The sequence below is a fragment of the Carassius auratus genome, unplaced genomic scaffold (genome assembly GCF_003368295.1).
Source record: "Carassius auratus strain Wakin unplaced genomic scaffold, ASM336829v1 scaf_tig00216865, whole genome shotgun sequence".
Lineage (NCBI taxonomy): Eukaryota > Metazoa > Chordata > Actinopteri > Cypriniformes > Cyprinidae > Carassius > Carassius auratus.
The window spans coordinates 216304-243989 of NW_020528776.1; the positions used below are offsets into that span (position 1 = coordinate 216304).

Here is a 27686-nt window from a genome sequence, read left to right on the forward strand (position 1 = left end):
GGAAAGAAAAGTGTTTTATTGAGACACTTTTTTATGATCTATCCTGGTCATTAATAATGACAATAGTAATAGTAACAATACCAACAATACTAACTAAAAATGTAACTGATGCTCATATGCCACTGAATGATATAGGCTTTAGCTCATTATATACCCAGGGTAACCTTTAAAATTGTTTAAATTTTACACAGACAATCTTTAAAAACAGGATGACACCTAATCTAGTTCATCCCTGTTACCCATGTCAAAACCTGTTACCCTGAAAAGTAACAGGTCGACATTAACAGGCCTGACGATTTCAAACTAATTTGCTAATTGTTAGCTAATAATGTTCACAATTTTTTTTTTATATATTATTTCCTTGTTATTGTGTTCATAATTAATAGATTGAGGAAGGTTGATGTCTAACTTTAAAGATGAATGAGGGGGATTGTTTAGTGAATGGCGTCCTGGTTGCTAAAGACCAGAGGTATCATGAATTTAAGGGTTAACAATCTATTAATTTAAAGCCAATCATTTCAAATTAGGGTCAGAATAAATTCAAATGGAACAATTTATAAGCAAATCTCTCCAAAAGGTGTGAAGAGGCACAGTTGATGTTGAATACACCCAATGTGTATAAGAGAAAAAAAGAATAAACAACAACAACAACACCAACACACTAAATCTCTTCTGTGAACCATTCCAGTTTTAAATATTTAAAAATTGCATGTTTCTCTTCTATTAATGAACATAAACCTGAAACAAATCTAAGGGTCTGCATGACAGTTTCGAAAATCCAAATGTTTCCTACAAATGTTACATTTTTTTGCAAAATCCTTCTTATGCTTTATGATGCTGATATTGAATTTCAGGGGGGTATTCCAGGAAGCAGTTTATGTGACATAACCCGGGTATGTTTAAGAGTAAGTAAGCGGATAACCTCAAATTTCAGTTCCAAAAATGACTTTCAGGGTATATATATATATATATATATATATATATATATATATATATATATATATATGATATGTTAATGAGGACGTGCTAATATAAGTAATAAATAAGGTAATATATTATTCTAATATGATTATTTCTTTTATTGGCATATATAAGTGTTATCTGTATAAATTATAAAACATTATGACAAGGTAATGTTTAACTTATATTTATTTATTTATTTTATGTATTACATTGTATATTATCTCACAAATGGATCTGCATTTTCTATAATGTATAAATTCTAAATCAAAATACATTTCTGAAATGACTTAATGTATAATTAGCATAAAACAAACAATATAATTCACATTCTCCAGAATTAAAGATTAAATGGAAAAAAATAAAAATGATTGTACAGCCATCAGTTAGGTGGCGATATGCACTATGCATGTAAACAACTAATGAACAAAAGAAGAAGAAAGAAACAGCTTGGCTTGCTTTTTCTTAGCGTCCGTTTCTATAGTGACTCGTCGAGTCGTCGCTCTGTTGAGAATGTCTTGAGTCTTAACCAGGAACATACTCTGAGTTGAATGAACTTACTCCCGGATGCGTTTTTGGAACCACATACCTAGAGTCACCAAGGTTTGGGGTTAATCAACCGAGAGTTCAGGGTTTAGTTCACGGTAAGTTAACCCTGTTTTCTGGAATACACCCCAGGTGTCTCTTAAAGGGATAGTTCACCTAAAAATAAGAATTTTATGTTTATCTGCTTACCCCCAGGGCATCCAAGATGTAGGAGACTCATGTAGAACAGTATTTATATCGGGGTTTTTTTTGTACCTCTGATTCAACCTCTGTCCTGAGCCCTCACCAGCAGGTACATGACTAATCGTCGTCTTCTTGCATAACAGGACAGAGGTTGAATAGGAGGTAAAAATTATATAAATATTGTTCTACTGAAGAAACAAAGTCACCTACATCTTGGATGACCTGGGGGTAAGCAGATAAGCATCTAATTTTCATTTTTGAGTGAACTATCCCTTTAAGTTAGATGCATTTGTATTGATTTTATATATCTAAAATATTTCTAAAATAGAGATGCATGTAAAATATGGACACAGAAAGTTTTGGTCTACTCACCACTGACAGTAACATTGATGTTCCTCTGTAAAGTATGGGTGTCACTGCTCATGTTTAGAAGATAAACTCCAGAATCTTTGGTTTTGGAGTTACTGATGTTGAGAGATCCAGATTTTTCATATAGCTGCACTCTGCCGTTATATCTCTCATTTATGAAGATTTTGTTGGTATTTTTATTGATTTCAGCCACAATACCATCTTCAGTCTTCCACAATACATGGTTGTATTCCACTATATCATAAACACCAGTGTGTAGAGTAATAATTTCTCCCTCCTTGACTGATTTTGTCTTCCCACCACCTGTCACTGCAACGAACACATATGCAGAAAATATGATTAGACATAAGAATGAATAATTTTTTTTTAATTAAATGTTATACAGTAAGTTAATTTTTGTGAAAATGATTCATATTAAAAAATATTCATTTTCTAGGTAAACTGTGTTTTTATTCATCATTTGTTGATGAATTTTTTTTTTTTTCACCAGGCTAAATGTTGATTCTTAGTAATTCAAACCCTTTTATCTAAACCTCTCTACTTCGGTCACAAACATCCACATGTTTGTAATTGTTTTTTTGTTTTCTTTATGCTTTTTATTCATGTTTGTAGTTCTGAACTAAATCCATTGCAAAACCGCAATGGATTGTGGGCAATATTATCTTGCACTCTATTTAGGATGAATAGTATGAACATTGGGCATGTAAACCTGAAGACATTGATTGACTAGGTCAGGTGTGTTTGATTAGGGTTAGGACTAAACTCTGCAGGACATCGGCTCTCTAGGACCAAACCTGCCTACCCCTGGTATAAAACAAAGCCAAAATACAAATTTAGCCACTAAAACTACGACATTAACCAACAATGGACCCTGTTGAAAAATAACACCATGTTAGTTATTTTGAAGCATGGCAACTGGTATGAGCTGGTTTAACCTTGTCCCTAGTTGGTCCTGAACTAGTTGGAGGTGGTCCTGAGCTAAACTTGTTTATGAGCTGGTCATTAACAGAAACTAGTTGCTTATGAAGGAGTGGATGCTGCATACTGATAGTAATTATATTATTACATGATTTCTTGTTTGACTATTAATCAAGTTATGGCAAGAGTGAAATGTGTAAACTTATGTGCGCTTATGAGATATAAAAGAATCCTGTTCTACCCTGTATTTTCTTTCCTCAAGATTAATGTCCACATATTATGTGTGTGTATCCAACCATAATGATAAGACACTCGCCAGTGCTAGAAAGCCTTGAATTTTAGATAAGTTCTCTGTGTATGTGTGTTAGTATCTGTCTGTACAGGGAGAAGCTCAGACAGTCCCAGGACAAACGATCAACTGCCAGTGTCCAGTGTATCAGATATACACAGCAAAATCTCCAGTGTTAATTTAACACTCTGAGTGTGGACTCATATAAACACTGAAGCAGAGTTGAAGTTAATGAGATAATTAAGAAGTTAATGGAGTTATGATTGACCATTATTGAAGACACCTGATGTTAACAAGCAGACTCACCAAACGAGAAAATCAAAATTTGTGTGTCACTATTATAGTGGTCAGTGTTTGCTTTAGTTGGGATCTTGAACCTTCAGATGTTTACTTTAGACTTTGTGTTGCTGTGGTAACAGAATTATAACATACAGACCAGAGCAAAGGCAATCATGTGTGCTATTGATTGTGGTTTGAACTAATTGTCATGTAGTGTCCTGAATGTGTGAGTTCAGGTTTCATTAATGTATACATAAATTAAGTGGGAAAAAAAAGATAGCAATCCAGCATTTTTTGGCATAATATGACATGTTTTTAAAAGTTAGTTCTACATAAAGAAAAAGTTCTTTAGTTTAGACACACAGACATCAAGAATCAGCGTGAGCATCACGACAACGGTGACCATCAAAAAAGCATGTTGTAGCCAATAAAAACTCATCCATGGCTACCATCATGCATTGCGGCATGAATAAATTATGAGCTGAACTGTGTTTTTAACTTTTTATTCTAACTAAATTTTATTTATGCGGTTTTTATGTGAATTTTTAGTATCTAGTTTTGTGATGTTCAGAGTAGATCTGTTTAAAACTAAAAGCAACTAAAGCAAACACTGACCACTATAATGGTGACACACAAATTGTGATTTTCTCGTTTGGTGAGTCTGCTTGTTAACATCAGGTGTCTTCAATAATGGTCAATCATAACTCAATTAACTTCTTAATTATCTAATTAACTTCAACACTGCTTCAGTGTTTATATGAGTCCACACTCAGAGTGTTAAATTAACACTGGAGATTTTGCTGTGTACGTCTTTGGAGAGTTTATCTAGGTTTTGGAACCAATCAGAATTTTGTTGACTTATGTATTGACACAATTAGTATCCTCTGTCAGGGTATAACTGTGGTTGATTTTGAGTTGTACGGGGGCGGCCTACGAACTCCGTCGAGAGTATTGAAGCTGACTTCTGCTGATGAAATTGCAAACTATTTTCTTCAAGTAAAATTGTTATTATTAATTGAACTCATCTCTGACTCCTGGTCTTCATTGCCAAATATCTGGTCCTTGGGTTTTAACTGTAAATTCCCCTACATTTAATGGTGGAGAATGCGGGCAATCGTTCTTTGGTGACATCCCTGATCAATCATCAAACCAAGGTAGGAAAGATTTTATATTTAATATTATTGGTTAGGGACTGTCTGTAAGTGGAGGGGGTCGAGAGAAGGAGGAACGATAGACTCACTCTGACGTGAGGGGGTAGACACCAGCTCCGGGGTGGAGTAGGTAAATTGGTGTCACGGTACACCTGTAAATGAAGTAACCTTGTGAGTAAAAGGGGTACAAGGGCACATCGGTAGGTCTTAGGATAAGATATATTTAAAGATGTGTACAGTAACAGGGGGTACAAGTGCACACCTATAGGTCTTAGAGAGAGACGTTAATTTTTTCTAGGTGTGCACAGTCCAGGGGGGGACAAAAACGCATTCTTAACAGGCATGTGAACCCGTAAAGGGCAGTGCTGGGTCAAGCACTGAGGGACAAGGGACACGTAGGGCCGTAAATAGGCAGTGCTGGGTCAAGCACAGAGAGCCGAAAAGCACAAGAGGCCATAAAGGGCAGTGCATTTATGGCCGGGTAAGCCAAGGTAGGGGTATGGGAAATCCCGATAAGAATGTAAGACGCTAGACGGGGGTTCTAGTCATAACTCGCTCTTCCAACTCTCGATCACCCACCATTATAGACGGGGGCGCCCCAAGCTTAGAAAAGGGCCAGGTCAGTGGTTAGGGAACAGAGTATCCAAAATTAGTGTTTAAAAATAAATAAATAGTGATAATTCATATGTGCACCTATAAAAATATAGGGATATATGCAAAGGGAAAGTATTGATTGATCTGGGATGCATCAGGAACAACCCCGGAAGATCTTAAATTTAGTTTTCATGACCCTGATTGGATTGGACCAGTATATGGAAATTCTGGAATATACTTTGCAGTTTCATCACGCAGAAGTCAAGTGCTGTTGGTAAGATCGCTGCCTCAAGTGATATGATAGAAATATGACTGACAAATTAGGTAGCCTGGTCAGCCCTGATAGAAATAATGAAACAGAAGAGAGCAAATGCTGTAAACAGTTTGGCTCTGAAGCTCTGACTTTAAAAATATTCTCTTAAAATATTCTCTTAAAATATTCTCTCAGTCTGAGCTTTGATTCTGATTGTAATGTTAAAACAAAAACTTGATTGGCTTTAAACTTAGAAAGAACCAGAGAGATAAAAACATTTTTTTTTAAATATGTGTGCTGATTTGTTAAAAATTATCCCAGAAGTAATTGAGTGATGATTTAATCTGATTCTTTGTGCATAGGTTTAAATAACAAAGAATGATACCATAAGATCTGTTATAGTTCCATAATTGTTGAAAGAAAAACTGTATAGGCACACAAATTGGCAGTAGCATTTTGGAAAAACTTAGAAGCTTATGTTTTGCTTTAAAAGATAAGATTGCTTTGACTGCAATGAAGCAGTTGTTTTTATCTCATGCTGGCCCCCACCATGACTCTGGCTTAAGCAATAAAATACCAGAGACATGTTCTGAGTGGAAAATTTGTAAATCCTATATTTACTAATGTTTGGCCAAAAGAGTAATTTTATTGTTGGATTGCCACGCAGCATCATAAAAAAAAGAAGATAAAAGAAAATTATTGTTTGTTTATGAGATTATAAAGTTGTAAACAAGTAACATAAACGGAATCCCTCAGAGTTCTCTCTCTCATTCAAAGTCAGCTAAAATGCCGTTATCTGAGCCTGTGTTTAAGTGATCAGCTATTTATAGTACAGCACAGTGTTTCAGTCAAATCATAGGCACTGAGATGCTAAAGGGCATGATAAAAAGAGTTCAGATTTAATGCATTAAGAGGGCAATTGGTAGTTAAATTTTCAACTGCCCAATGCATGTAAGAAATAAGAGATTATAAAAATAATGAATAACAATTTACACTGAAAAAAGTAATAAGTAAATTTACTTAATTTTTATTTGGCAAGTTTTTGCACAAGCATTTTTCAAGTAAATTTAACACATTTGGAAATTAAGTAAATCTACTTAACTAAGTTAAGTAAAAAAAAAAAAAAAAACGAATAAGTATATTTTATTGAGTAAAATTTAATTAAATAATATTAAACTAATGCATTTAGCAGACACTTTTATCCAAAGCGTCTTACAGTGCATTCAGGCTAACAATTTTCACCTATCATGTGTTCACGGGGAATCGAACCCCCAACCTTGCACTTTCTAATGCAATGTCCTACCACTGAGCTACAGGACCACTTCAAGATTTTGTGAAAAATAAGTGAAAATTTCACTTACTTACTTTTTTATTTTGGAAAAGTTTTTACACTAATAAAAAACCCGAAACAGATATTCTAGAAATTTCTAAATGTAAAATAATTTTTTTCAAAAAAGTTTTATCAAATGAGGGTAAATAAGTCTCTCACTTCTGTCCCTTTAAGCCAGTTTACAGCAAAGACAGTACGAAGGACAGTACGAAACACTGACCACTATAATAGTGACACACAAATTGTGATTTTCTCGTTTGGTGAGTCTGCTTGTTAACATCAGGTGTCTTCAATAATGGTCAATCATAACTCAATTAACTTCTTAATTATCTAATTAACTTCAACACTGCTTCAGTGTTTATATGAGTCCACACTCAGAGTGTTAAATTAACACTGGAGATTTTGCTGTGTACGTCTTTGGAGAGTTTATCTAGGTTTTGGAACCAATCAGAATTTTGTTGACTTATGTATTGACACAATTAGTATCCTCTGTCAGGGTATAACTGTGGTTGATTTTGAGTTGTACGGGGGCGGCCTACGAACTCCGTCGAGAGTATTGAAGCTGACTTCTGCTGATGAAATTGCAAACTATTTTCTTCAAGTAAAATTGTTATTATTAATTGAACTCATCTCTGACTCCTGGTCTTCATTGCCAAATATCTGGTCCTTGGGTTTTAACTGTAAATTCCCCTACATTTAATGGTGGAGAATGCGGGCAATCGTTCTTTGGTGACATCCCTGATCAATCATCAAACCAAGGTAGGAAAGATTTTATATTTAATATTATTGGTTAGGGACTGTCTGTAAGTGGAGGGGGTCGAGAGGAGGAGGAACGATAGACTCACTCTGACGTGAGGGGGTAGACACCAGCTCCGGGGTGGAGTAGGTAAATTGGTGTCACGGTACACCTGTAAATGAAGTAACCTTGTGAGTAAAAGGGGTACAAGGGCACATCGGTAGGTCTTAGGATAAGATATATTTAAAGATGTGTACAGTAACAGGGGGTACAAGTGCACACCTATAGGTCTTAGAGAGAGACGTTAATTTTTTCTAGGTGTGCACAGTCCAGGGGGGGACAAAAACGCATTCTTAACAGGCATGTGAACCCGTAAAGGGCAGTGCTGGGTCAAGCACTGAGGGACAAGGGACACGTAGGGCCGTAAATAGGCAGTGCTGGGTCAAGCACAGAGAGCCGAAAAGCACAAGAGGCCATAAAGGGCAGTGCATTTATGGCCGGGTAAGCCAAGGTAGGGGTATGGGAAATCCCGATAAGAATGTAAGACGCTAGACGGGGGTTCTAGTCATAACTCGCTCTTCCAACTCTCGATCACCCACCATTATAGACGGGGGCGCCCCAAGCTTAGAAAAGGGCCAGGTCAGTGGTTAGGGAACAGAGTATCCAAAATTAGTGTTTAAAAATAAATAAATAGTGATAATTCATATGTGCACCTATAAAAATATAGGGATATATGCAAAGGGAAAGTATTGATTGATCTGGGATGCATCAGGAACAACCCCGGAAGATCTTAAATTTAGTTTTCATGACCCTGATTGGATTGGACCAGTATATGGAAATTCTGGAATATACTTTGCAGTTTCATCACGCAGAAGTCAAGTGCTGTTGGTAAGATCGCTGCCTCAAGTGATATGATAGAAATATGACTGACAAATTAGGTAGCCTGGTCAGCCCTGATAGAAATAATGAAACAGAAGAGAGCAAATGCTGTAAACAGTTTGGCTCTGAAGCTCTGACTTTAAAAATATTCTCTTAAAATATTCTCTTAAAATATTCTCTCAGTCTGAGCTTTGATTCTGATTGTAATGTTAAAACAAAAACTTGATTGGCTTTAAACTTAGAAAGAACCAGAGAGATAAAAACATTTTTTTTTAAATATGTGTGCTGATTTGTTAAAAATTATCCCAGAAGTAATTGAGTGATGATTTAATCTGATTCTTTGTGCATAGGTTTAAATAACAAAGAATGATACCATAAGATCTGTTATAGTTCCATAATTGTTGAAAGAAAAACTGTATAGGCACACAAATTGGCAGTAGCATTTTGGAAAAACTTAGAAGCTTATGTTTTGCTTTAAAAGATAAGATTGCTTTGACTGCAATGAAGCAGTTGTTTTTATCTCATGCTGGCCCCCACCATGACTCTGGCTTAAGCAATAAAATACCAGAGACATGTTCTGAGTGGAAAATTTGTAAATCCTATATTTACTAATGTTTGGCCAAAAGAGTAATTTTATTGTTGGATTGCCACGCAGCATCATAAAAAAAAGAAGATAAAAGAAAATTATTGTTTGTTTATGAGATTATAAAGTTGTAAACAAGTAACATAAACGGAATCCCTCAGAGTTCTCTCTCTCATTCAAAGTCAGCTAAAATGCCGTTATCTGAGCCTGTGTTTAAGTGATCAGCTATTTATAGTACAGCACAGTGTTTCAGTCAAATCATAGGCACTGAGATGCTAAAGGGCATGATAAAAAGAGTTCAGATTTAATGCATTAAGAGGGCAATTGGTAGTTAAATTTTCAACTGCCCAATGCATGTAAGAAATAAGAGATTATAAAAATAATGAATAACAATTTACACTGAAAAAAGTAATAAGTAAATTTACTTAATTTTTATTTGGCAAGTTTTTGCACAAGCATTTTTCAAGTAAATTTAACACATTTGGAAATTAAGTAAATCTACTTAACTAAGTTAAGTAAAAAAAAAAAAAAAAAACGAATAAGTATATTTTATTGAGTAAAATTTAATTAAATAATATTAAACTAATGCATTTAGCAGACACTTTTATCCAAAGCGTCTTACAGTGCATTCAGGCTAACAATTTTCACCTATCATGTGTTCACGGGGAATCGAACCCCCAACCTTGCACTTTCTAATGCAATGTCCTACCACTGAGCTACAGGACCACTTCAAGATTTTGTGAAAAATAAGTGAAAATTTCACTTACTTACTTTTTTATTTTGGAAAAGTTTTTACACTAATAAAAAACCCGAAACAGATATTCTAGAAATTTCTAAATGTAAAATAATTTTTTTCAAAAAAGTTTTATCAAATGAGGGTAAATAAGTCTCTCACTTCTGTCCCTTTAAGCCAGTTTACAGCAAAGACAGTACGAAGGACTGGATGCACATGATAAATATTCTGCAATTAAGAAAACAGACAAAAGAAATAGCACTGTAAAACCCGATAAGTAAACTTTACTCAAACCGTTTGCCTTTACCATGTAAGTTTTAAAACTTTTCATTTAAGTAATTAAGTGATTAACTAAGTGCTGATTGTGAATTAGTGATGAACAGCTGCTGTTAACAAACAGAATCACTGAAGAAAAGAGAAACACAAGAACTACTACAACTGACTTCAGACACAGACTTAGATGAAATCAACTGAAATAAAATACATGAAATCTCTCAAGATCTGATTAAACAACCCACAAACAGCATCACCAGCTCCACTTATTAATAACCAGACTGACTTTATTTCTGTCAGACGTCTACAGAAGATCTTATTGAGAATGAACTAAGGTTTAGATGTTGATTTATTGTTTCATTTGAAGTAACCATGTTAGAGATCAGTGTCTGCTTTAGTTGGGCTCTTGACCCTTGACTTCTGTCTTAGTCTTTTCTCTGGCTGTTATAACCGTGTGTTTCTAAAACACGTTTGTTGTAAACCAGAAGCCCAGAAGAAATGCCATCAGGTGTAAATCTGTACCTAGGTGTAGGTTTTCATACTTTATATCGGTGATGATAATCATCAATTATTGAACTGTACTGTGTCTAATCTCTGATAAAATAAGTGTTGTGTAATTTGAGTGATTCTAAGAGCCAGTGCTTCTGTGATAATCAGTTAATATGAATGACTTTTCAAACAGTGTGGTCTTCTATGGTGTCAAACTGTCACACACAGACATCAATAATCAGATTATGAACCTCAACAATGGTGACCATTAAAAAAAATGCTGCAGAGCATGCTGGGAGCCATGGATGAGTTTTGTACTACAATAGTACCCAGAATGCATTGCAGCATGTTTTTTTCGTCACCATTGTAGAGGTTCATATTCTGATTATTAATGTCTGTGTTTGACGAACTGGCATAGAAGAAAAATGTATGTGTACAAAAATGTTTAGAAAGTCATTTTTATTTTAACTGATTGTCACAGAATCACTGGCTCTTAATAATGTCACTTTTACTAGAATCGCTTCTACTAAGTACACAACACCTACTTCATCAGAGATTAGACTCTGTACAGTTCAATAATTGATGATTATCATCACCAATATAAAGTATAAAAACCTACACCTAGGTACAGGTTAACACCTGATGGCATTTCTTCTGGGCTTTTGAGTTATAACAAATGTGTTTTAGAAACACATGGTTATAACAGCCAGAGAAAAGACTAAGACAGAAGTCAAGGGTCAAGAGCTCAACTAAAGCAAACACTGATCTCTAACATGGTTACTTCAAATGAAACAATAAATCAAGATCTAAACCTTAGTTCATTCTCAATAAGATCTTCTGTAGACGTCTGACAGAAATAAAGTCAGTCTGGTTATTAATAAGTGGAGCTGGTGATGCTGTTTGTGGGGTTGTTTAATCAGATCTTGAGAGATTTCATGTATTTTATTTCAGTTGATTTCATCTAAGTCTGTGTCTGAAGTCAGTTGTAGTAGTTCTTGTGTTTCTCTTTTATTCAGTGATTCTGTTTGTTAACAGCAGCTGTTCATCACTAAAGCTCAATCAGCACTTAGTTAATCACTTAATTACTTGAATGCAAAGTTTTAAAACTTACATGGTTTAAATCAAGGCAATCTGTTTAATCAAACGGTTTGAGTAAAGTTTACTTATCGGGTTTTACAGTGCTATTTCTTTTGTCTGTTTTCTTAATTGCAGAATATTTATCATGTGCATCCAGTCCTTCGTGCTGTCTTTGCTGTAAACTGGTTTAAAGGGACAGAAGTGAGAGACTTATTTACCCTCATTTGATAAAACTTTTTTGAAAAAAATAATTTTACATTTAGAAATTTCTACAATATCTGTTTCGGGCTTTTTTGTTAGTGTAAAAACATTTCCAAAATAAAAAAGTAAGTAAGTGAAACTTATTTTTCACAACATCTTGAAGTGTTCCTGTAGCTCAGTGGTAGAACATTGCATTAGCAAGTGCAAGGTTGGGGGTTCGATTCCCCGGGAACACATGATAGGTGAAAATTGTTAGCCTGAATGCACTGTAAGTTGCTTTGGATAAAAGTGTCTGCTAAATCCATTAATTTAATATTATTTAATTAAATTTTACTCAATAAAATGTACTTATTATTATTATTATTATTTTTTTTTTACTTAACTTAGTTAAGTAGATTTACTTAATTTCCAAATGTGTTAAATTTACTTGAAAAATGCTTGTGCAAAAACTTGCCAAATAAAAATTAAGTAAATTTACTTATTACTTTTTTCAGTGTAGGAGCAATTGTTGAAGAGACATGAGGTCTTTAAAATCATAATACAGACCCTGGGCTATAGATGTAATCATTTTGAATAGTTAAACCGTTGTATTGCTATTTGTTCTATGACCAGTAACTTATCTGTCTTATTTTTAGTCTCCACCATCATACGGGGCCTGATGGCTACAGCTACAGAAGCAACAGAAAATTACAATGAATTGACGGGTGTGAAAAATTAATTCACTGAGTAATCTCAGCATGATAGTTTGGAGGTATCCAATTGATTTTAGCAATTAAATATTAGTTTGATTAACATTTTTCAATGTTTTAACACTAGAAGGTGCTGTCAATGGCTCTCATAGTTCTTGAGTGCACCTTTCCTAAGCTGCAGGAAATACTGGATTCTGGAAGAAGACTGTAGAGGATGTTGCAACGGGAAAGAGTGGTTACCAGTGTGCATGGGGTGATTTCTCAATGACGGGTAAGATCCTCTTCTGGCCAATAGGGGACAACCTAAGGCAGGGGGTCACCGCCACTGGGCACCTGCCCAGAAGGGAGGTGTTATATGTGAGATGGTAGTGGAGTTGAGCGGATGCTTGATAGGCCTAGAGCATCATTAAGAGGGGAACAGTAGGAAGTACAGCAATCTGCCTCAAAATGTGAGCTCCTCCAGACCTGATCACCAGCAACCGCATTCCTTGATTGATTGTTGTGACAAGCGTCCACAACTTGATGCAACATGTATATGTATTTTAAACATTCTTAACTGAGATTTGAGATATAGAAACTTGGACATTTTTAACCTAATTAAATGATTAAGGGTTATATGTTGTAATGAATTTGATATTATAGTCTAAGTTTAAGTTTGGTGAAAAGTGTCAAATAAATAAATAACTAATATTTTGCACAGTAAGAGAGAGAGAGAGTGCTTGAGTGGAGGCAGGGATGGTGCTCTGCTTCTCTTATTGGCCTGCTAAGTAAGAGTAACCAAATCAGAGCAATGATTTTAAGACCAAAACAACCCAGCTGATTTTTCTCAAAATAAAAATCATTTATGAACAGGCAAACTTTCATACTAGATAAGAGACTAGGAACAAACTAGGTAAAACATACAGAATTTTATTATTATTTATTATTATTTTTTTAGTTTAAATCCTTCCGATTTAACACCAAAAGCAAACCTTGAATATGAGATGTTAAATATTTATGTTAAGTATGTGCACGCATGAGGATGACTACTGTATATTTTGGAGGACAATTCTGTTTCTGCTTTGTGTATATTGAGTCACTAACCTCTGGAATGAGTGTTTTATCATTACAGATGTGTTAAGTGAAATTACTTTACAGAAGTCGATAATTCTGAGTGAAACTAATGAAAAGACAATGCCAAACATGGGACAAGCTTTAAGTGGATGGGTTATCCAGCTCTGTCTGCTACTGGTAATAATGACTTGTTTTGTCTTTTATAATACTGATTTAAATCACTCTCTGGATTAATATGTTAAAGAGTGTTTATATGATTGGATTTGTGAAATTTAAGTTTCCCGTCCAAAATGGGTTTAAAATCCATGCCTAAATTTAAATGAGGGTCTAAATTTTAACAAGTTAACACTTTGTTGTTTGAATGGTAAAGGTAAATATTTTAGACTTGACGGCAGAAAAACAGTGACAGATTGGCTAAGTCCCTAATTAAATTATCCAGAGAGCACCCTCACATAAAGAAGCATGGTGGGAAAACAAAGGAGTGAATCCTGTTTATGTAATATAGCGCAAAAGCAAAAGCAGCCGTAAGGCTTTGTGGCTCCTCAAGGTCTGAATGTCGCAATAGTTTGGTTTATGTAGAACAGAGATAAGTTGAACAAAAACGTGTGGATCTCCTGGGATAGCCCCCTAATGGAGGAATACCATAACAAGAGGTTTGAATTAATTGAAATAGCACAGCAAAAAAAAAAAAAAAAATGTTTAAACAACACAATTGTAATAGGCTCTATGGAGCTGCTTATGAACACCTGTCAAGTCAAATCAAATTAATATTGTGGACACTGACAGGGCTTTTTGATAATGTATACTGTTTCAATACAGATTTACAGAAACTGAGGATGTCTCTTTAATAAATATTTGAGGGAGTCACGTGACGTGCTCATGAACCTAGTCGCACTTGAGTAGAGTTCCATACGTTTGGCCCCTTTTTGCTGATTTTTTCGTTTTATTTTAAGCTTATTTCAATAACAACACTTTTCCTAATGTCTGGCAATCGGAAGCAGCAAGAGATGTCTCCGTCGGATTCTCCGATTAAGAATAAATCTAAACCACCGACCACGGATGATATGGTGGATAAGATGGCGAATACTGTTGCACACTTTGAGGAAATTCTAAGATCTGAGTTGTCAGCGATGCGGAACGAGTTCGCTTCTCACATGTCAGTTTTTCAATCGCTATGCTCCAAAATGGATGTTCTTACAGGGGAGATGAGAGAACAAAAGAAAGTTGTCGCGGATCACGATAGGCGAGTAGCAGCGCTCGAGCAACAGGTTGTTGATTTACAGGATCGCAATAGGCGCTGCAATCTGCGTCTGGTTGGATTACCTGAAGGGTCCGAAAAAGACGACCCTATGGGCTTTTTGAAGAGATCGCTACCGGCGTGGCTCCCGTCTCTGACAGGCAAAGAGATTGAAGTGGAACTTGCTGAAGGCAAGCGGACAAAGAAATACACCTTAATTGTTGGCAGTAAGCTAACTTCATTTATCTCCTATGAACGTTCAATAAACAAAAAGACTGAAACGGAATTATATCTTTGGAGGTTCTGTTTCTCTCTCCATTTATTTACACAACACGGCGGGCAGGGAACTGTCCAAAATTATTTAATTGTTTCTTATAAATTCAGAATGACAAAAAGAACTGTATCGACATGAAATTACAGCAGCATTGAATCTGACACAGCTGCTAAACACAAACAGCAGGAAAACTATACAAAATTATTTCTCCTGTAGCTTATTTCTTCAGAATAATTAAATGAATAACATATCTAACCATATAAACAACTACATAACAATGCGAGATAGCATAATAAATCACACAATGCACACAATTCAGTTCAAACTTGCTTGTGGGACTTGGGGCTTGTTACAGCAGGAGACGGCGGGGTTTCGTGCTGAACACAGCAAGAATGTCTTGATATTCCAGTGAATCAGACAATTCCCTTTCAAATGAAAGCAGGGACAAAGAGTTCAGTCTGTCTGTCAACATTGTTGCCCTGGTGCCTGTTTTTATCCGATTGACAGCTGAAAAGAGTCTCTCCACAGTACATGTCGTCATGGGCAATGTGAGGAGGGCGCGCAGGAGACTGTTCATGTTGGGGAAAATATCACGGGGGCATGCGTCGAGAACTTCTACGAGTGTTTCTTTTTTCTCGTTTCTGATCTTGTTGGCCTTTGCCTTTCTTTTAAGCTGCTGCACAAACACAGTGTGCTCCTCTTCCACCACGGGAATGGAAAAGTGCAGGCAGGCGGGCCGGATGAGAGCCTTGTCACCAAAGGTGTCTGACCATGGAAGGCAGTCAGCAGCGGCGCTCATAAAGCCATATGTGTCGGGCTTGAAACGAGTGTTCAGCTCCATCATCTGCTTGTCCAGTATGTCATTCCATAATTTCTGTAGGTCGGAGTTTTGCTGTACAGGTGATGATTTACCCAGAGTAGAATCAACGTGCGTATTGGCTAACCTGGCCGGCAACTTCCTCTTGCGTGATCCACTGATATCCCAGCGCACAATCTCATGTTTATTCATCAGCTCATCTGTCAGTGCCATTACTTTATCAAATGCATCATTTTCATTCCTGAATTTTGTGTAGCTATCCTTGAGCCCTTTAATCAGATCAATACAATCTGTAACTGATAGTGTGGAAGATTGCAAGCCCTTAGTGGCGTAGTCGCTGACTTCAAATAACTGGTTGAATGTGACAAGCAGAAACAAAAACTTTTTTGTTTGCATTTGGTGCAGTAGGGAGTCAGCTTCAATTTTTGTTTGGCCAGAACTTTCGGAGAATGTGGCGAGGGTCTCAAAAATAGGTCCCAGGAGCATCAACACTTTACTGACTGCATTTGACCATGAGCTCCACCTCACATCACAGGATCTCTCCAGCTCCAGTGTTTTTTTGCTCTGGTGGCATCTGCTTTTGAATTTCCAGAAATTTGGCATGTCTGTGCGCCCCAGTCATAAAGTTATGCAAGCTGTTTATAATACCGAAAAACGTTGAAATGCCAGGGGACACTTTAGCTGCTGTGCACAGGACAAGGTTAAGTTTATGTGAGTTACAATGCACATATAAAGCTTGGGGAAACGTCTTCTTCAGTATCACATGTACCCCTCCTCTGTTCCCCGACATGACTGATCCGCCGTCAAACCCAAATCCGACGCACAGCCCCGGGTCCAGCTGCAATGGCTCCAGCACTTCCAAAATCTTAACTGATATAGCATCTGCCATCATGTTGTCCATTTCCACAAATCCCACAGCCCGTTCTTTCAAGGTGCCGTTGTTCAGGTATCTGATGCATACTGCCACTAGCTCTCGTTTTGACAAGTCTTTGCACTCATCTGCTAAAATCGCATAATATGTGTCCGGCTCATCATGCAAATCTGGCTTTATTTTTTTGACAAGGAGTGATGCTGCAATTTCCAGTATCTCATTTTGTATAGCGTGTTGGGGTAGTTTTCCATTCTTGGGTAATTCATCCAGTCGCCTTTTTATTTCTGGATCATATTTAGAAACCAGGTCAAGTAGTTCCAAAAAGCTCTTGAGATGCTGTATTCCAGCCACGGAAATTTTGAGTACCACCTGTAAGAAAAACTCCTATCTTTCCCCTATATGTGTGTGGCTGGGAATGTACGGAGTTTGGGCTGGCTTGCAGCCTCATCTATTGATGACAGGTCTAGCGGAGGTCGTGACAGGTCTTCTTGGGGAACGGCGTTTGTGCTAGGCTGCTGAACCCTATCCCCTCATATAACACATCAAACGCTATCATAAGTTAACTCTGCTCTGCATACTGCCAATATTATTTTCCCTCCAGAAAATGTGTATATAGACGGCCAGACGGCAATTCGTACATTTTTCACAAGGTGGCTTATTCGTACGAATTCGTACGACCACACTCGTATAAATTGTTGCCAAATCGTACGTATTTTATGAGTTGCACAATTCGTATGAATTTGTACGAATGACCTACACCTAACCCCGCCCCTAAACCTAACCGGCACTGGGGTTTAGACAAATCGTATAAAATCGTACGAGTGAGGTCGTACAAATTCGTACGAAAAAGCCACCTCATAAAATACGCACGAATTGGCCGTGAGATAGCGTTGGCCAGACACTAACGTTATCGTTAGCCTAACTTTTAGAAGCCTACTTGCCTTGCTGGTGTGAGGGTGTGGCTACTACGGGCGGACTTGATGGGGAGAGGGCGGCCGAGCAGGATGGTAAGTCGCAACTTAAAATTGCAGGAGTTTCCTGCCAGGCTCTCCTCAGATCGCGTTAAACCACGGGTTTTTATCTTTAAATTGTTGCGGTAGACGGACAGGGAGCTCATTTTGCGGGCCGCCAGACTTCACGCCCCGGTGAAAACATCCGACAGAGCAACGCTGTCTTTCTTTCCAGATTTTTCGCCGGCCACCGCAAAAAGAAGAAGTGCATTCGCGCCAGTAAGAAAGGAAATGAGAGAGGCAGGCATCCAGAATTTTCTTCTCTATCCTGCAACGCTGAAGGTCATTCTCAATCAGGGTGAACCTAAATTGTTATATTCTGCAGAAGAAGCAAGAGTGTTTTTCAGATCCCATTCATCCTCCAACTCTCACTGAACTCCAGCTGGGCGCTTGCTATCTAATTGGAGAAGAGATGCTCTTAGGCGACCGTGTCTTTCACTGTTTACTCTAATATTTACTTCTGAACTTAGTTACTATATAGTTTCATTAAACATACAGTATCGCTTACTGATCACGGTGGTATAATATTTATGTTCGTTGTATTCCTTCTCTCTTGTTTTAATTAATTAATTAATTTATTCTTATTATTTATTTTAATTTTATTTATTTTTATTTTTATTATAATTATTATTTTATTTATTTATTTATTTTTATTTACTTATTTCTTTATATTTTTATTATTAGTATTATTATTATTATTTTTTTCAACAGATACTATCTAGTCAAAATGTGACTTTGGGGCCAATGTTGGTGCTTCTGTAATGTGCAGGTTTTTGTTGACGCCACGGATCATATTAAGGGGTGCTGGCAGATCAAGGTTCGTTCTTGGTTTGGTCTGCCATAGTTTATGGAAATATGTTAATATATTTTTGAAAACTGATGGGAAGGGTGGGGATGGGGGTGGTTTGATGGTAGACTCAACTGGTTTTGTTTTAAAATTTGTATTTTGTTTTATTATGTAGTAATGCTGTTCGATACCTATGACTGACCTTAATATTCTAAGTTGTAATATTAATGGCCTAAATGGCCCACACAAACGTACAGGTTTTCTGGATTTTTTGCGAAGGAGAAAGATTGATATAGTGTTAGTTCAAGAATCCCATTTGAAAGAGGAGGATGTACACAGGTGTAATAATAAGTTTTATGAAGTAGTTTCTCATTCATCTTCGGATTCTAAAACCAAGGGTGTTCTAATATTGGTGCGGAGGACTTTAAATCTTACTATTTTAGATAAAGGTTGTGATCCAGACGGTAGAATAACACATATAAAAACAATAGTGGAGAATAGGAATATTGTATTTATTTCAGTTTATGCCCTTTGTACTCCTGAACCTACTTTTTTCTCTGTTTTGTCTTCCTATCTTTTAAAATTTTCAGATTTTGAAATTGTATTAGGTGCAGACACCAATTCTGTAATGTCGCATGTCCTAGATAGATCTGGACCAAAGGAATCACACTCTCAAGCCTTGTGTTCTGACAAACAGGCAATGTGTAACCTCGTCTTCATTGGTGGGTACTTGGCGTTTACTAAATCCTTCTGCTAAGTCTTTCACTTTCTTTTCTGCTACTCATAAATCCTATTCACGAATTGACTATATTTTCATTTCTACTTCTTTATCTTCAGCTGTTTGTGATGCAGATATCTGTTCCTTATCTTTGTCTGATCATGATGGAAATTTGTGCAGATTATCTTTGATCCCTCGACCGTCTCGTGCGCCTAGATGGGCGATTTAACCCTAAATTGTTACAAGATGAAAACTTTTGTAGTCAATTCAGAAATAATTTTGCTAAGTTTATTGAAATTAACCAAGGCTCAGTGGATAATAATAATAATAATTCCTTACATTTATATAGCGCTTTTCTAGACACTCAAAGCACTTACATGGTCAGGGGGTATCTCCTCATCCACCACCAGTGTGCAGCATCCACCTGGATGATGCGACGGCAGCCATATTGCACCAGAACGCCCACCACACACCAGCTGACTGGTGGAGAGGAGACAGAGTGATGAAGCCAATCAGCAGATATGGGGATTGTTAGGAGGCCATGATGGTCAGAGGCCAATGGGCGAATTGAGCCAGGATGCCGAGGTCACACCTCTACTCTTTTCGAAAGACATCCTGGGGTTTTTATTGACCACAGAGAGTCAGGACCTCGGTTTAACGTCTCATCCGAAGGACGGTGCTCGTTGACAGTATAGTGTCCCCATCACTACACTGGGGTGCTAGGACCCACACAGACCACAGGGTGAGCACCCCCTGCTGGCCTCACTAGCACCTCTTCCGGCCGCAACCTAGTTTTCTAAGGAGGTCTCCCATCCAGGTACTGACCAGGCTCAGCCCTGCTTAGCTTCAGTGGGCAACCGGTCTTGGGCTCCAGGGTGATATGGCTGCCGGCGATATGGCTGGATGATCCGCGAACACTTTGGAGTGCAGTTAAAGGATTTATAAGGAATAACTCAATTTCATATGCCTCTTTCCTTCAGAAAAACCAACATAAAAAGATAGTTGAATTGGAATCACAGCTCCAGAATCTGACTAGAGACAATCAGCGTTGTTTCTCAGACAATACACTCAGCAAAATCATGGCGGTTAGATCCGAGCTTAATTCATTACTGCGATCTAGGGATGTGCAACAGTGATCGAGTACTCGAGTAATATTACAATTTTCTGGGATACTGAATTTGGGATTTTCCTTAGTTGTCAGTTATAATCATCAAAATAAAATAAAATATAAACATTTGAAGTATATCAGTCTGTGTGTAATGAATGAATATAATATACAAGTGTTTTGAACAAGTATTAATGTAGACATTATTATATATTTATTTATTTTTTGTTCTGTGTTGTGTTAGTTTTTTTCTTCTGTTTTGTGTTTTGTTGTTTCTGTTGTTGTTAAAATAACCACGTTATCTGCAGCTCTTGAACATGGCACCAGCGCGTGTCCGAAGAGAAAGCACACAGAGCTGAAAGGGCTCGAATAAATTGCGTCTGGCTTTTGATAAAAAAAATACTAGTGGATATAGACCTTAAAAATATTTAGCTACCATAAACGACTCTGAGCGCTTGTTATGTGATCCGATCCGCTGTTTTGACGCGCTGCTCACTTAAAACGGTGTTGTGCTATGGCTTGCAGCCCGGTCCTGAAGGATGACAGGGTGTGGATGTGGTCCGTCTTTTCAGTTATATGGGCTAAGTACAAAAGGATAAAAGACTTGAGTTGCTTTTACATTTTTCACAAGTCCTTTTCCTCGAGCCAAGTCTGGAGTCATTTTAGGTTGAGTCTGAGTCAAGTCTGAAGTCTAAAAAATTTGACTTGAGCGAGATGAGTCTTGAGAGCCCATCTCTGCCTCATGGCTGGTAAATTTTTCATGTTCAAAAATAAAAATTGTTCTCTGATTGACTAATTTGCTGCTAAACTCCTCATATGAATGTTTTTTCAGTTAATTTGACACTTTAGAAAGTTAAAATGTAGGTACAGTAGTTGCGGTTTAGGGTCAGCAATAACTTTATCTTATCTAATTTCCAAAATATGTTAAATAATTTCGGTTTATTTTATTTATTTCTATTTTTTTGTTTATTTTATATATATATTATATACAATATCTGGCAACATTGCATCGCCGGCATTAGTCTGGCAGTAATCAAAAAAGGCAGCAGCTTACACTAAGTATTACACTAAGTGCTATTGCAAAAAGTGGCTATCTGCACCTCGGTATTGTAGTACATTATAAAACAGTATGCCATAATTAATGATGGTAAATTTGAATTTGAATTATTAAAACTGATGCCACAAAAGTTTGCCAAAAGCTGGAGTCGAACCAGCGTCGATCCCGTCAAAATATATATGACACACGGTTTATCTTCTGCACCACTAGAGGGGATGGTCTAAAAAAAGTCTATGAAGAGGGTATTGCTGACAATCTATGACATTCGGTAAGAAAAAAAAAAAAATATATATTACCTGTCAAACGTTATCAACTCTATCAAAACGCTGTCTAACACTAGTGCAGAGATCTGTATAACAAGTAACTTATAGGGTACAGATTGAAATGAAATACGCAAACACTGGCCATTAAGAGGTCAATGCTGTCAGAAGTTAAACTTTCACAAATAATGCTATAAACAGACCACCCCTAGGAAGATTTGCAGTGGGTACTTTTAATTTAAATGCAGAATGTAAATTCAAAATAGTTTAAGAAGTAAAAAAAAAAAAAAAAATGCATCACTTGCTGCAGCCAACAAAAAAGATTGCAGATTGGCGCCACCAGAGTAGCAGCCCTTCCCCCTCACCCTCCCCCGTCCAAACAAAACACAGAGTGAGCACGCCACGTACATTACATGATGGTCTCGACTAGATCACATACCATAGTGCGTTCTTTCACTGGAAATTTATCGTTAGTGATAAAATCACAGAAATCACAGACACAGATCATTTTTTTGTCAATACTGCAAACCCTTAATTTTTTTTTACTTTATTTTGATGTGCCACCCCAAGATTTACTGTGGCCTCCTCTGACCACCCCTATAAAAATTTTCTGGGGGCGGACTGGAAGTAGTGAAAAGCACATTTTGCAGGTCTGCTCACATTTATCCCCACTAGAGCTGTACCTTACTACATGGAGCCATAGGCCTATGGATACATTTGTTATAGTATAAACATTTTAATATATTGATTCCAAGGATTGCCACCGGATAAACAAATGGAAATCCATCATAGAAAATAGTAACTGTTTACTAAAGTAATCACAGTTTCAAAGTGTAATAATAGATATTAAATCATTAGATCAAATGAATTGACTCACCACTTGAATTTATACGTAATTTTCTCTGTAAAATCATACTGCGGGTGTTGATCTCCATTTTATAATCTCCAGACTGATTTCTTCGGATGTTACTGATGGTGAGATCTCTGGTTTGTTCGTTCAGATGAATGTCACTCCATCCCCCGTCAGCAGCACTGTTTAAGTTAGTGATAGGGATGACTTTATCTCCAAACTTCCACACAATCTGATCAGATCCCTGTATTTCAGTAACACCAGTGTGTAGAGTGACAGAATCTCCCTCCATCACTGACACTGACTCCACAACATCTGTCTCAACAACAAACACAGCTGGAGAATAAACACGAACAGTTAAAAAAAATATATTAAATTAATAATGCATTAGGTTAATTTTTAATGTAATACATGTTTCATGTACAATGTGAATTTTGTATATCCCATTAATTTCTTATGGCAGCCATTTTTTTGTAATGAAATATGGAATATCTTGTTTCACTCTGAAATACACATTACTACGGAGGTAATATGAAATATGTGAATGTCATTTCCCTTCCCAAAATTGTATGAAAAATGAAAAAATAAATAATAATAATAATAATCATAATAATGATTAAAAAAAAATATGAAAAAAAGGTTAAGAGTTAAAATTCATAAGTCTGTGTCCAGTCCCTTATTGTAACTGTCAGGCACATCATGAAAAGGAGAATAAGACAATGATGAACATGGATTATTGAACAGCTAAAGTCTTGTAATAAGCAAAAATGTGCCTTGAACATCTGTAAACAATTAGTATCTTAATTTCCTAAATTATTCAATTATAATTGAAAGGAAAGTTGATGTGACACAGTGGTAAACATGCCTCCGTCCAAACCTTTTGTGAGTGTTTGGCAGCCATTCAAAATTAAAAATAATCAAATTGGTCAGTGAAAACATTGGAAATGTTTTTGTCAGTTAAACAGAAGTTCAAGAGAATTAACAAATCACAGATTCTTGTTTTAATTGCCTTTTACAAAATGTCCCAACTTTCTGCAAATGGGGTTGAACAAAATTAATAAACACTAATAAATGATTATTGTTATTATTCTAAAGCATCTTGACATACAGTTAATCCACATAATGATCACACTGAGTTACTCACCGCGGACATCAACATTGAATATCTTGGATTTGGTCTCTCTGCCGGTCTTGATCTGTAGTTCATAAACTCTAGAGTCTGTGGTTTTGAGGTTTGTGATGGTCAGAGATCCAGTCGTACTGTTCACACCTAATCTGCCACCGAATCTTTCTTCATCATTCCCAGGCACAGTGGTTTCAGATGTTTCTCTATCGATAATTGCTATGAATGTGTTTTCACCTTGAATTCTCCACATCAATTTCTCAGCTCCCTGTGTTTCACTATCATCAGTGAGTAGAGTGACATTATCTCCCACCATCAATGACACTGACACTTCACCAGCACCAAACACACCTGGAATATGGTAAATAAATAAATACATTTTGATAATCCTGATATTATTTTCAAGTGCAGCAATTCCTGCTGTAAATTAAATGAAAATTTTGTCATTAATCACTTACCCCCATGTCGTTCCAAACCTGTAAAAGCTCCGTTTGTCTTTGGAACACAGTTTAAGATATTTTGGATGAAAACCTGGCCATTTGAGACTGTCCCATAGACTGCCAAATACATTTGTATGGGTTTGGAATGACATGGGGGTAGGTGATTAATGACAAAATTTTCATTTTGCGGTGGAGTATTCCTTGAAATATCCTATCTATTGCATTGTCTTGTATTAAACCTCACAACTCTGCAACTGTAAAAACTGCTTTGTTTCAGAAGAAATATCACATGCAATGAAAAACATGAACAAGTAACACACATACAGAGTTACAATCATCTGAATAGTACAGCCTGAATAAAATACATAGAACTACTGCATAAAAATTCCAAACAACCAATGTCAAATGTTGATGTTAATATGTTATTGTTAAATATTATTCCAACTTTATTCAAACATAGTAAAGAAGCCATACAAATGTTTTAATGCTCTTCAGAGATACAGGCCATCAGTTTAACCATTAAGAATTATGTAGATCTAGAGCAGTGATTCCAAACCCTGGTCCTGGAGGCGACCCAACACTGCACGTTTTGCATGTCTCCTTTCTCTGACACACCAATTTCAGGGCTGCTTTCAGCCTTGACAAAAACGGTGCACAAAGTTTATTAAATGGAAACGGTGGAGTGTTGAACTTTATGTTCTGATGACACAAGAGTTGCAAAAATGGCAGCCGAGAAGACCATTCTTTGTGTTCTTTTTGAAGAATTTTCAGAGCCTGATATGATCGGCATAAATACGTGTTAAACACTGCAAAACATCAATGTTACAGTCACTGCCCTTGCCATCCAGAATAAAAGAGAACATCCCAATCAAGTGAAGAGATTTGTAGAAACTGAAGATTTTTTATTTGTCACATTCATGGTTATATGGAGAGCATATGACCAGCAGTGAAGAAGTTAGTCAGGTCTGCTCCATGCACAGTGCAATTATTAAAGAATACAAACACAGGACAATTAGATGAAATATATGTCATGGAAAAAGTAATGAAGTAATGAGTAATGAAAGTAATGAGTATTGAAAAGTTTATGAAAGTGGCACTCCACAATACTATAGCAAAATATATAAATATGATTTTATGTTACATTAATCAGCATCTAGCACACCTTTCTAAGGAAAGGATATGGACCAGAAGACATTGCAATTACAAAAGTGATTTTTAGACAGACTTCAAGAAGTATAGTTGTGCTCTTATTATTTGAGTTATTTTGCCTTTAATGTAGGCTAAGCGTACAAACAATATGCTCTCCTGAATTTCTTTTTATGTTAATTACATTGTGTGAGCTGTCTCATACCATGTGGTTTATATGCATTGCTGCTGACTGGGCTGACAGGTTTGACACACCCACCAAACAAGAGAAAACGTATCTCAAACCCCATTGGCACACCATTTCCAGGAAACGTGTTGTTCAAGCTTGGAAACCATAGCAAAACACACAGTGCACAATGGTTTGAGCTTGAACTTTCCCCAGGTCTAAAAGTCTTTACTAATTAGCTGATGACCTGAATAAGATGTGTTTGATTAAGGAGGTTTAAAAAGGATTCAAAATGTGCAGTGTTTGGGTTCCTCCAGGACCAGAGTTGGGAACCATGATCTAGACTCTAGAGGACTGAAATCACGATCATGAACACACGCTGTCTGCGCCCTCTAGTGTTCACTATCAAACACATCTGCACAAACAACACACAGAACCAACCACTCATGTTCGGCAACTAACAATTTATTACTTCCAAACAAGGCAAAGGAAATACATTGTAAGATATTGCATAGATACTATCCCTGTAACACATTAACAAGTTTAGAAAAGATGTCTCACCAACATGTTCTTTTTGTAATTTAGAAAATGAAACACACATTTACACACATTTTAAAAAAATACATTTGTAGAATTTAATGTTTTACCCTCCATGACGTATATTTGTTATGTTTCCCCTATTTTGTTTGTGGTTTTTGACTTTAAGTATCTCTGTATGTTTGTTTTTTAAAAGAGAAAGAAAAGCATAATAATAATAATAACTAATAAAACAGAATACTCTTGTGGTGCTGTTATTATTTCACATTGTCATTTATGACAACATATGTTTGTATATAAGTTAACTTTGTATGCTAAAAAACGCTGAAGAAAAAAAAATATAGGCCTACCTACAATTGTGCAGTTTAAAAAAACGCTGAAGAAAAATTGAATTGAACAGCAAATGCGCATTTCCGGTTGATATTGAAAACGAAAGTAGCTATTAAATTAGTACAAGTAAATATGACTCACCGTGCACTAAGAATAAGAGCCAAATAGTGAACGATTTGTTCCTCATTCTGAAGTTGAATCTTACAGCATCCAAACTAAATGACAGCAGCGACTGACTACGGGTTCGCCTAGTACTCTACTGTCCAAGTCACGTGATTTCTGCGAGCTCGTTGTATTGCGTCATACTATTTGAAAATGTCCTGAAGTGTCAGGCTTGTGTTACAATTTACTTGTGTTATGTGGATTCTCAGAGATGGATACTTTTCTTAAAAGTATTTCTGTTTTTGTCCAGAAAGAAAGAAAGTCATATACAGGTGCTACTAGTCATATAATTAGAATATCTTCAAATAGTTGATTTATTTCACTAATTCCATTCAAAAAGTGAAACTTGTATATTATATTCATTCATTACACACAGACTGATCTATTTCAAATGTTTATTTCTTTTAATTTTGATGATTATTACTGACAGCTAAGGAAAATCCCAAATTCAGTATCTCAGAAAATTAGAATATTACTTAAGACCAATACAAAGAAAGGATTTTGAATGAATGAATGTATGAACATGAAAAGTATGAGTATGCACAGCACAATACTTAGTTGGTGCTCCTTTTGCCTGAATTACTGCAGCAATGCGGCGTGGCATGGACTCTTATCAGTCTGTGGCACTGCTCAGGTGTTATGAGAGCCCAGGTTGCTCTGATAGTGGCCTTCAGCTCTTCTGCATTCTTGGGTCTGGCATATCACATCTTCCTCTTCACAATACCCCACAGCTTTTCTATAGGGTTAAGGTTAGACGAGTTTGCTGGCCAATTAAAAACAGGGATATCATCCCACATAGCCAATGTCTTCTGGCCCAGATCCGGGCCACACATGATTTTTCCCTTGGCCCAAGTACTGCAACAAATGACGGCCTGGAAGTGGCCCAGAACTGGATTAAAGACTCGAGCCACACATGGACCATAACCGGCCCGAATCTCTGCCAGTTAACCAGCCTTAGCTGACCCTGATCTGGGCCAAAACAGGTTTTATTATTGGTGCCAATTCTCAGCCTTAATTAAACCAGAATCCCCAAATCTGAGACACACCTGAGCCTTATATAGCCCAGACCCAACCCAGACAGCAAGCAGTGTCGGCCCAGATCCGGGCCACATGGATATCACGCGGGCCAGATGTGGGCCGGATCTGGGCTAACACTATATTACTGTCTATATTACATTACCTTGTATATTACTATGATCGCAATTATACAT

At 36.7% G+C, this 27686-nt stretch overlaps 1 protein-coding gene across 1 annotated transcript in view; it reads right to left on the reverse strand.

Moving 5' to 3' along the window:
* The window catches only part of LOC113099127 (uncharacterized), a 51435-nt gene extending 24855 nt beyond the window's left edge, over nt 1-26580 (reverse strand). The window contains exons 1-3 of the mRNA XM_026264213.1: nt 26455-26580; nt 23716-24045; nt 2062-2367 (exon numbers count right to left, since the gene is read on the reverse strand). Coding sequence (XP_026119998.1) covers nt 2062-2367; nt 23716-24045; nt 26455-26500 — 682 coding nt within the window. The 5' untranslated portion in view covers nt 26501-26580. The remainder of the gene's footprint in view (nt 1-2061; nt 2368-23715; nt 24046-26454) is intronic.
* Nucleotides 26581-27686: the final 1106 nt, after the last annotated feature.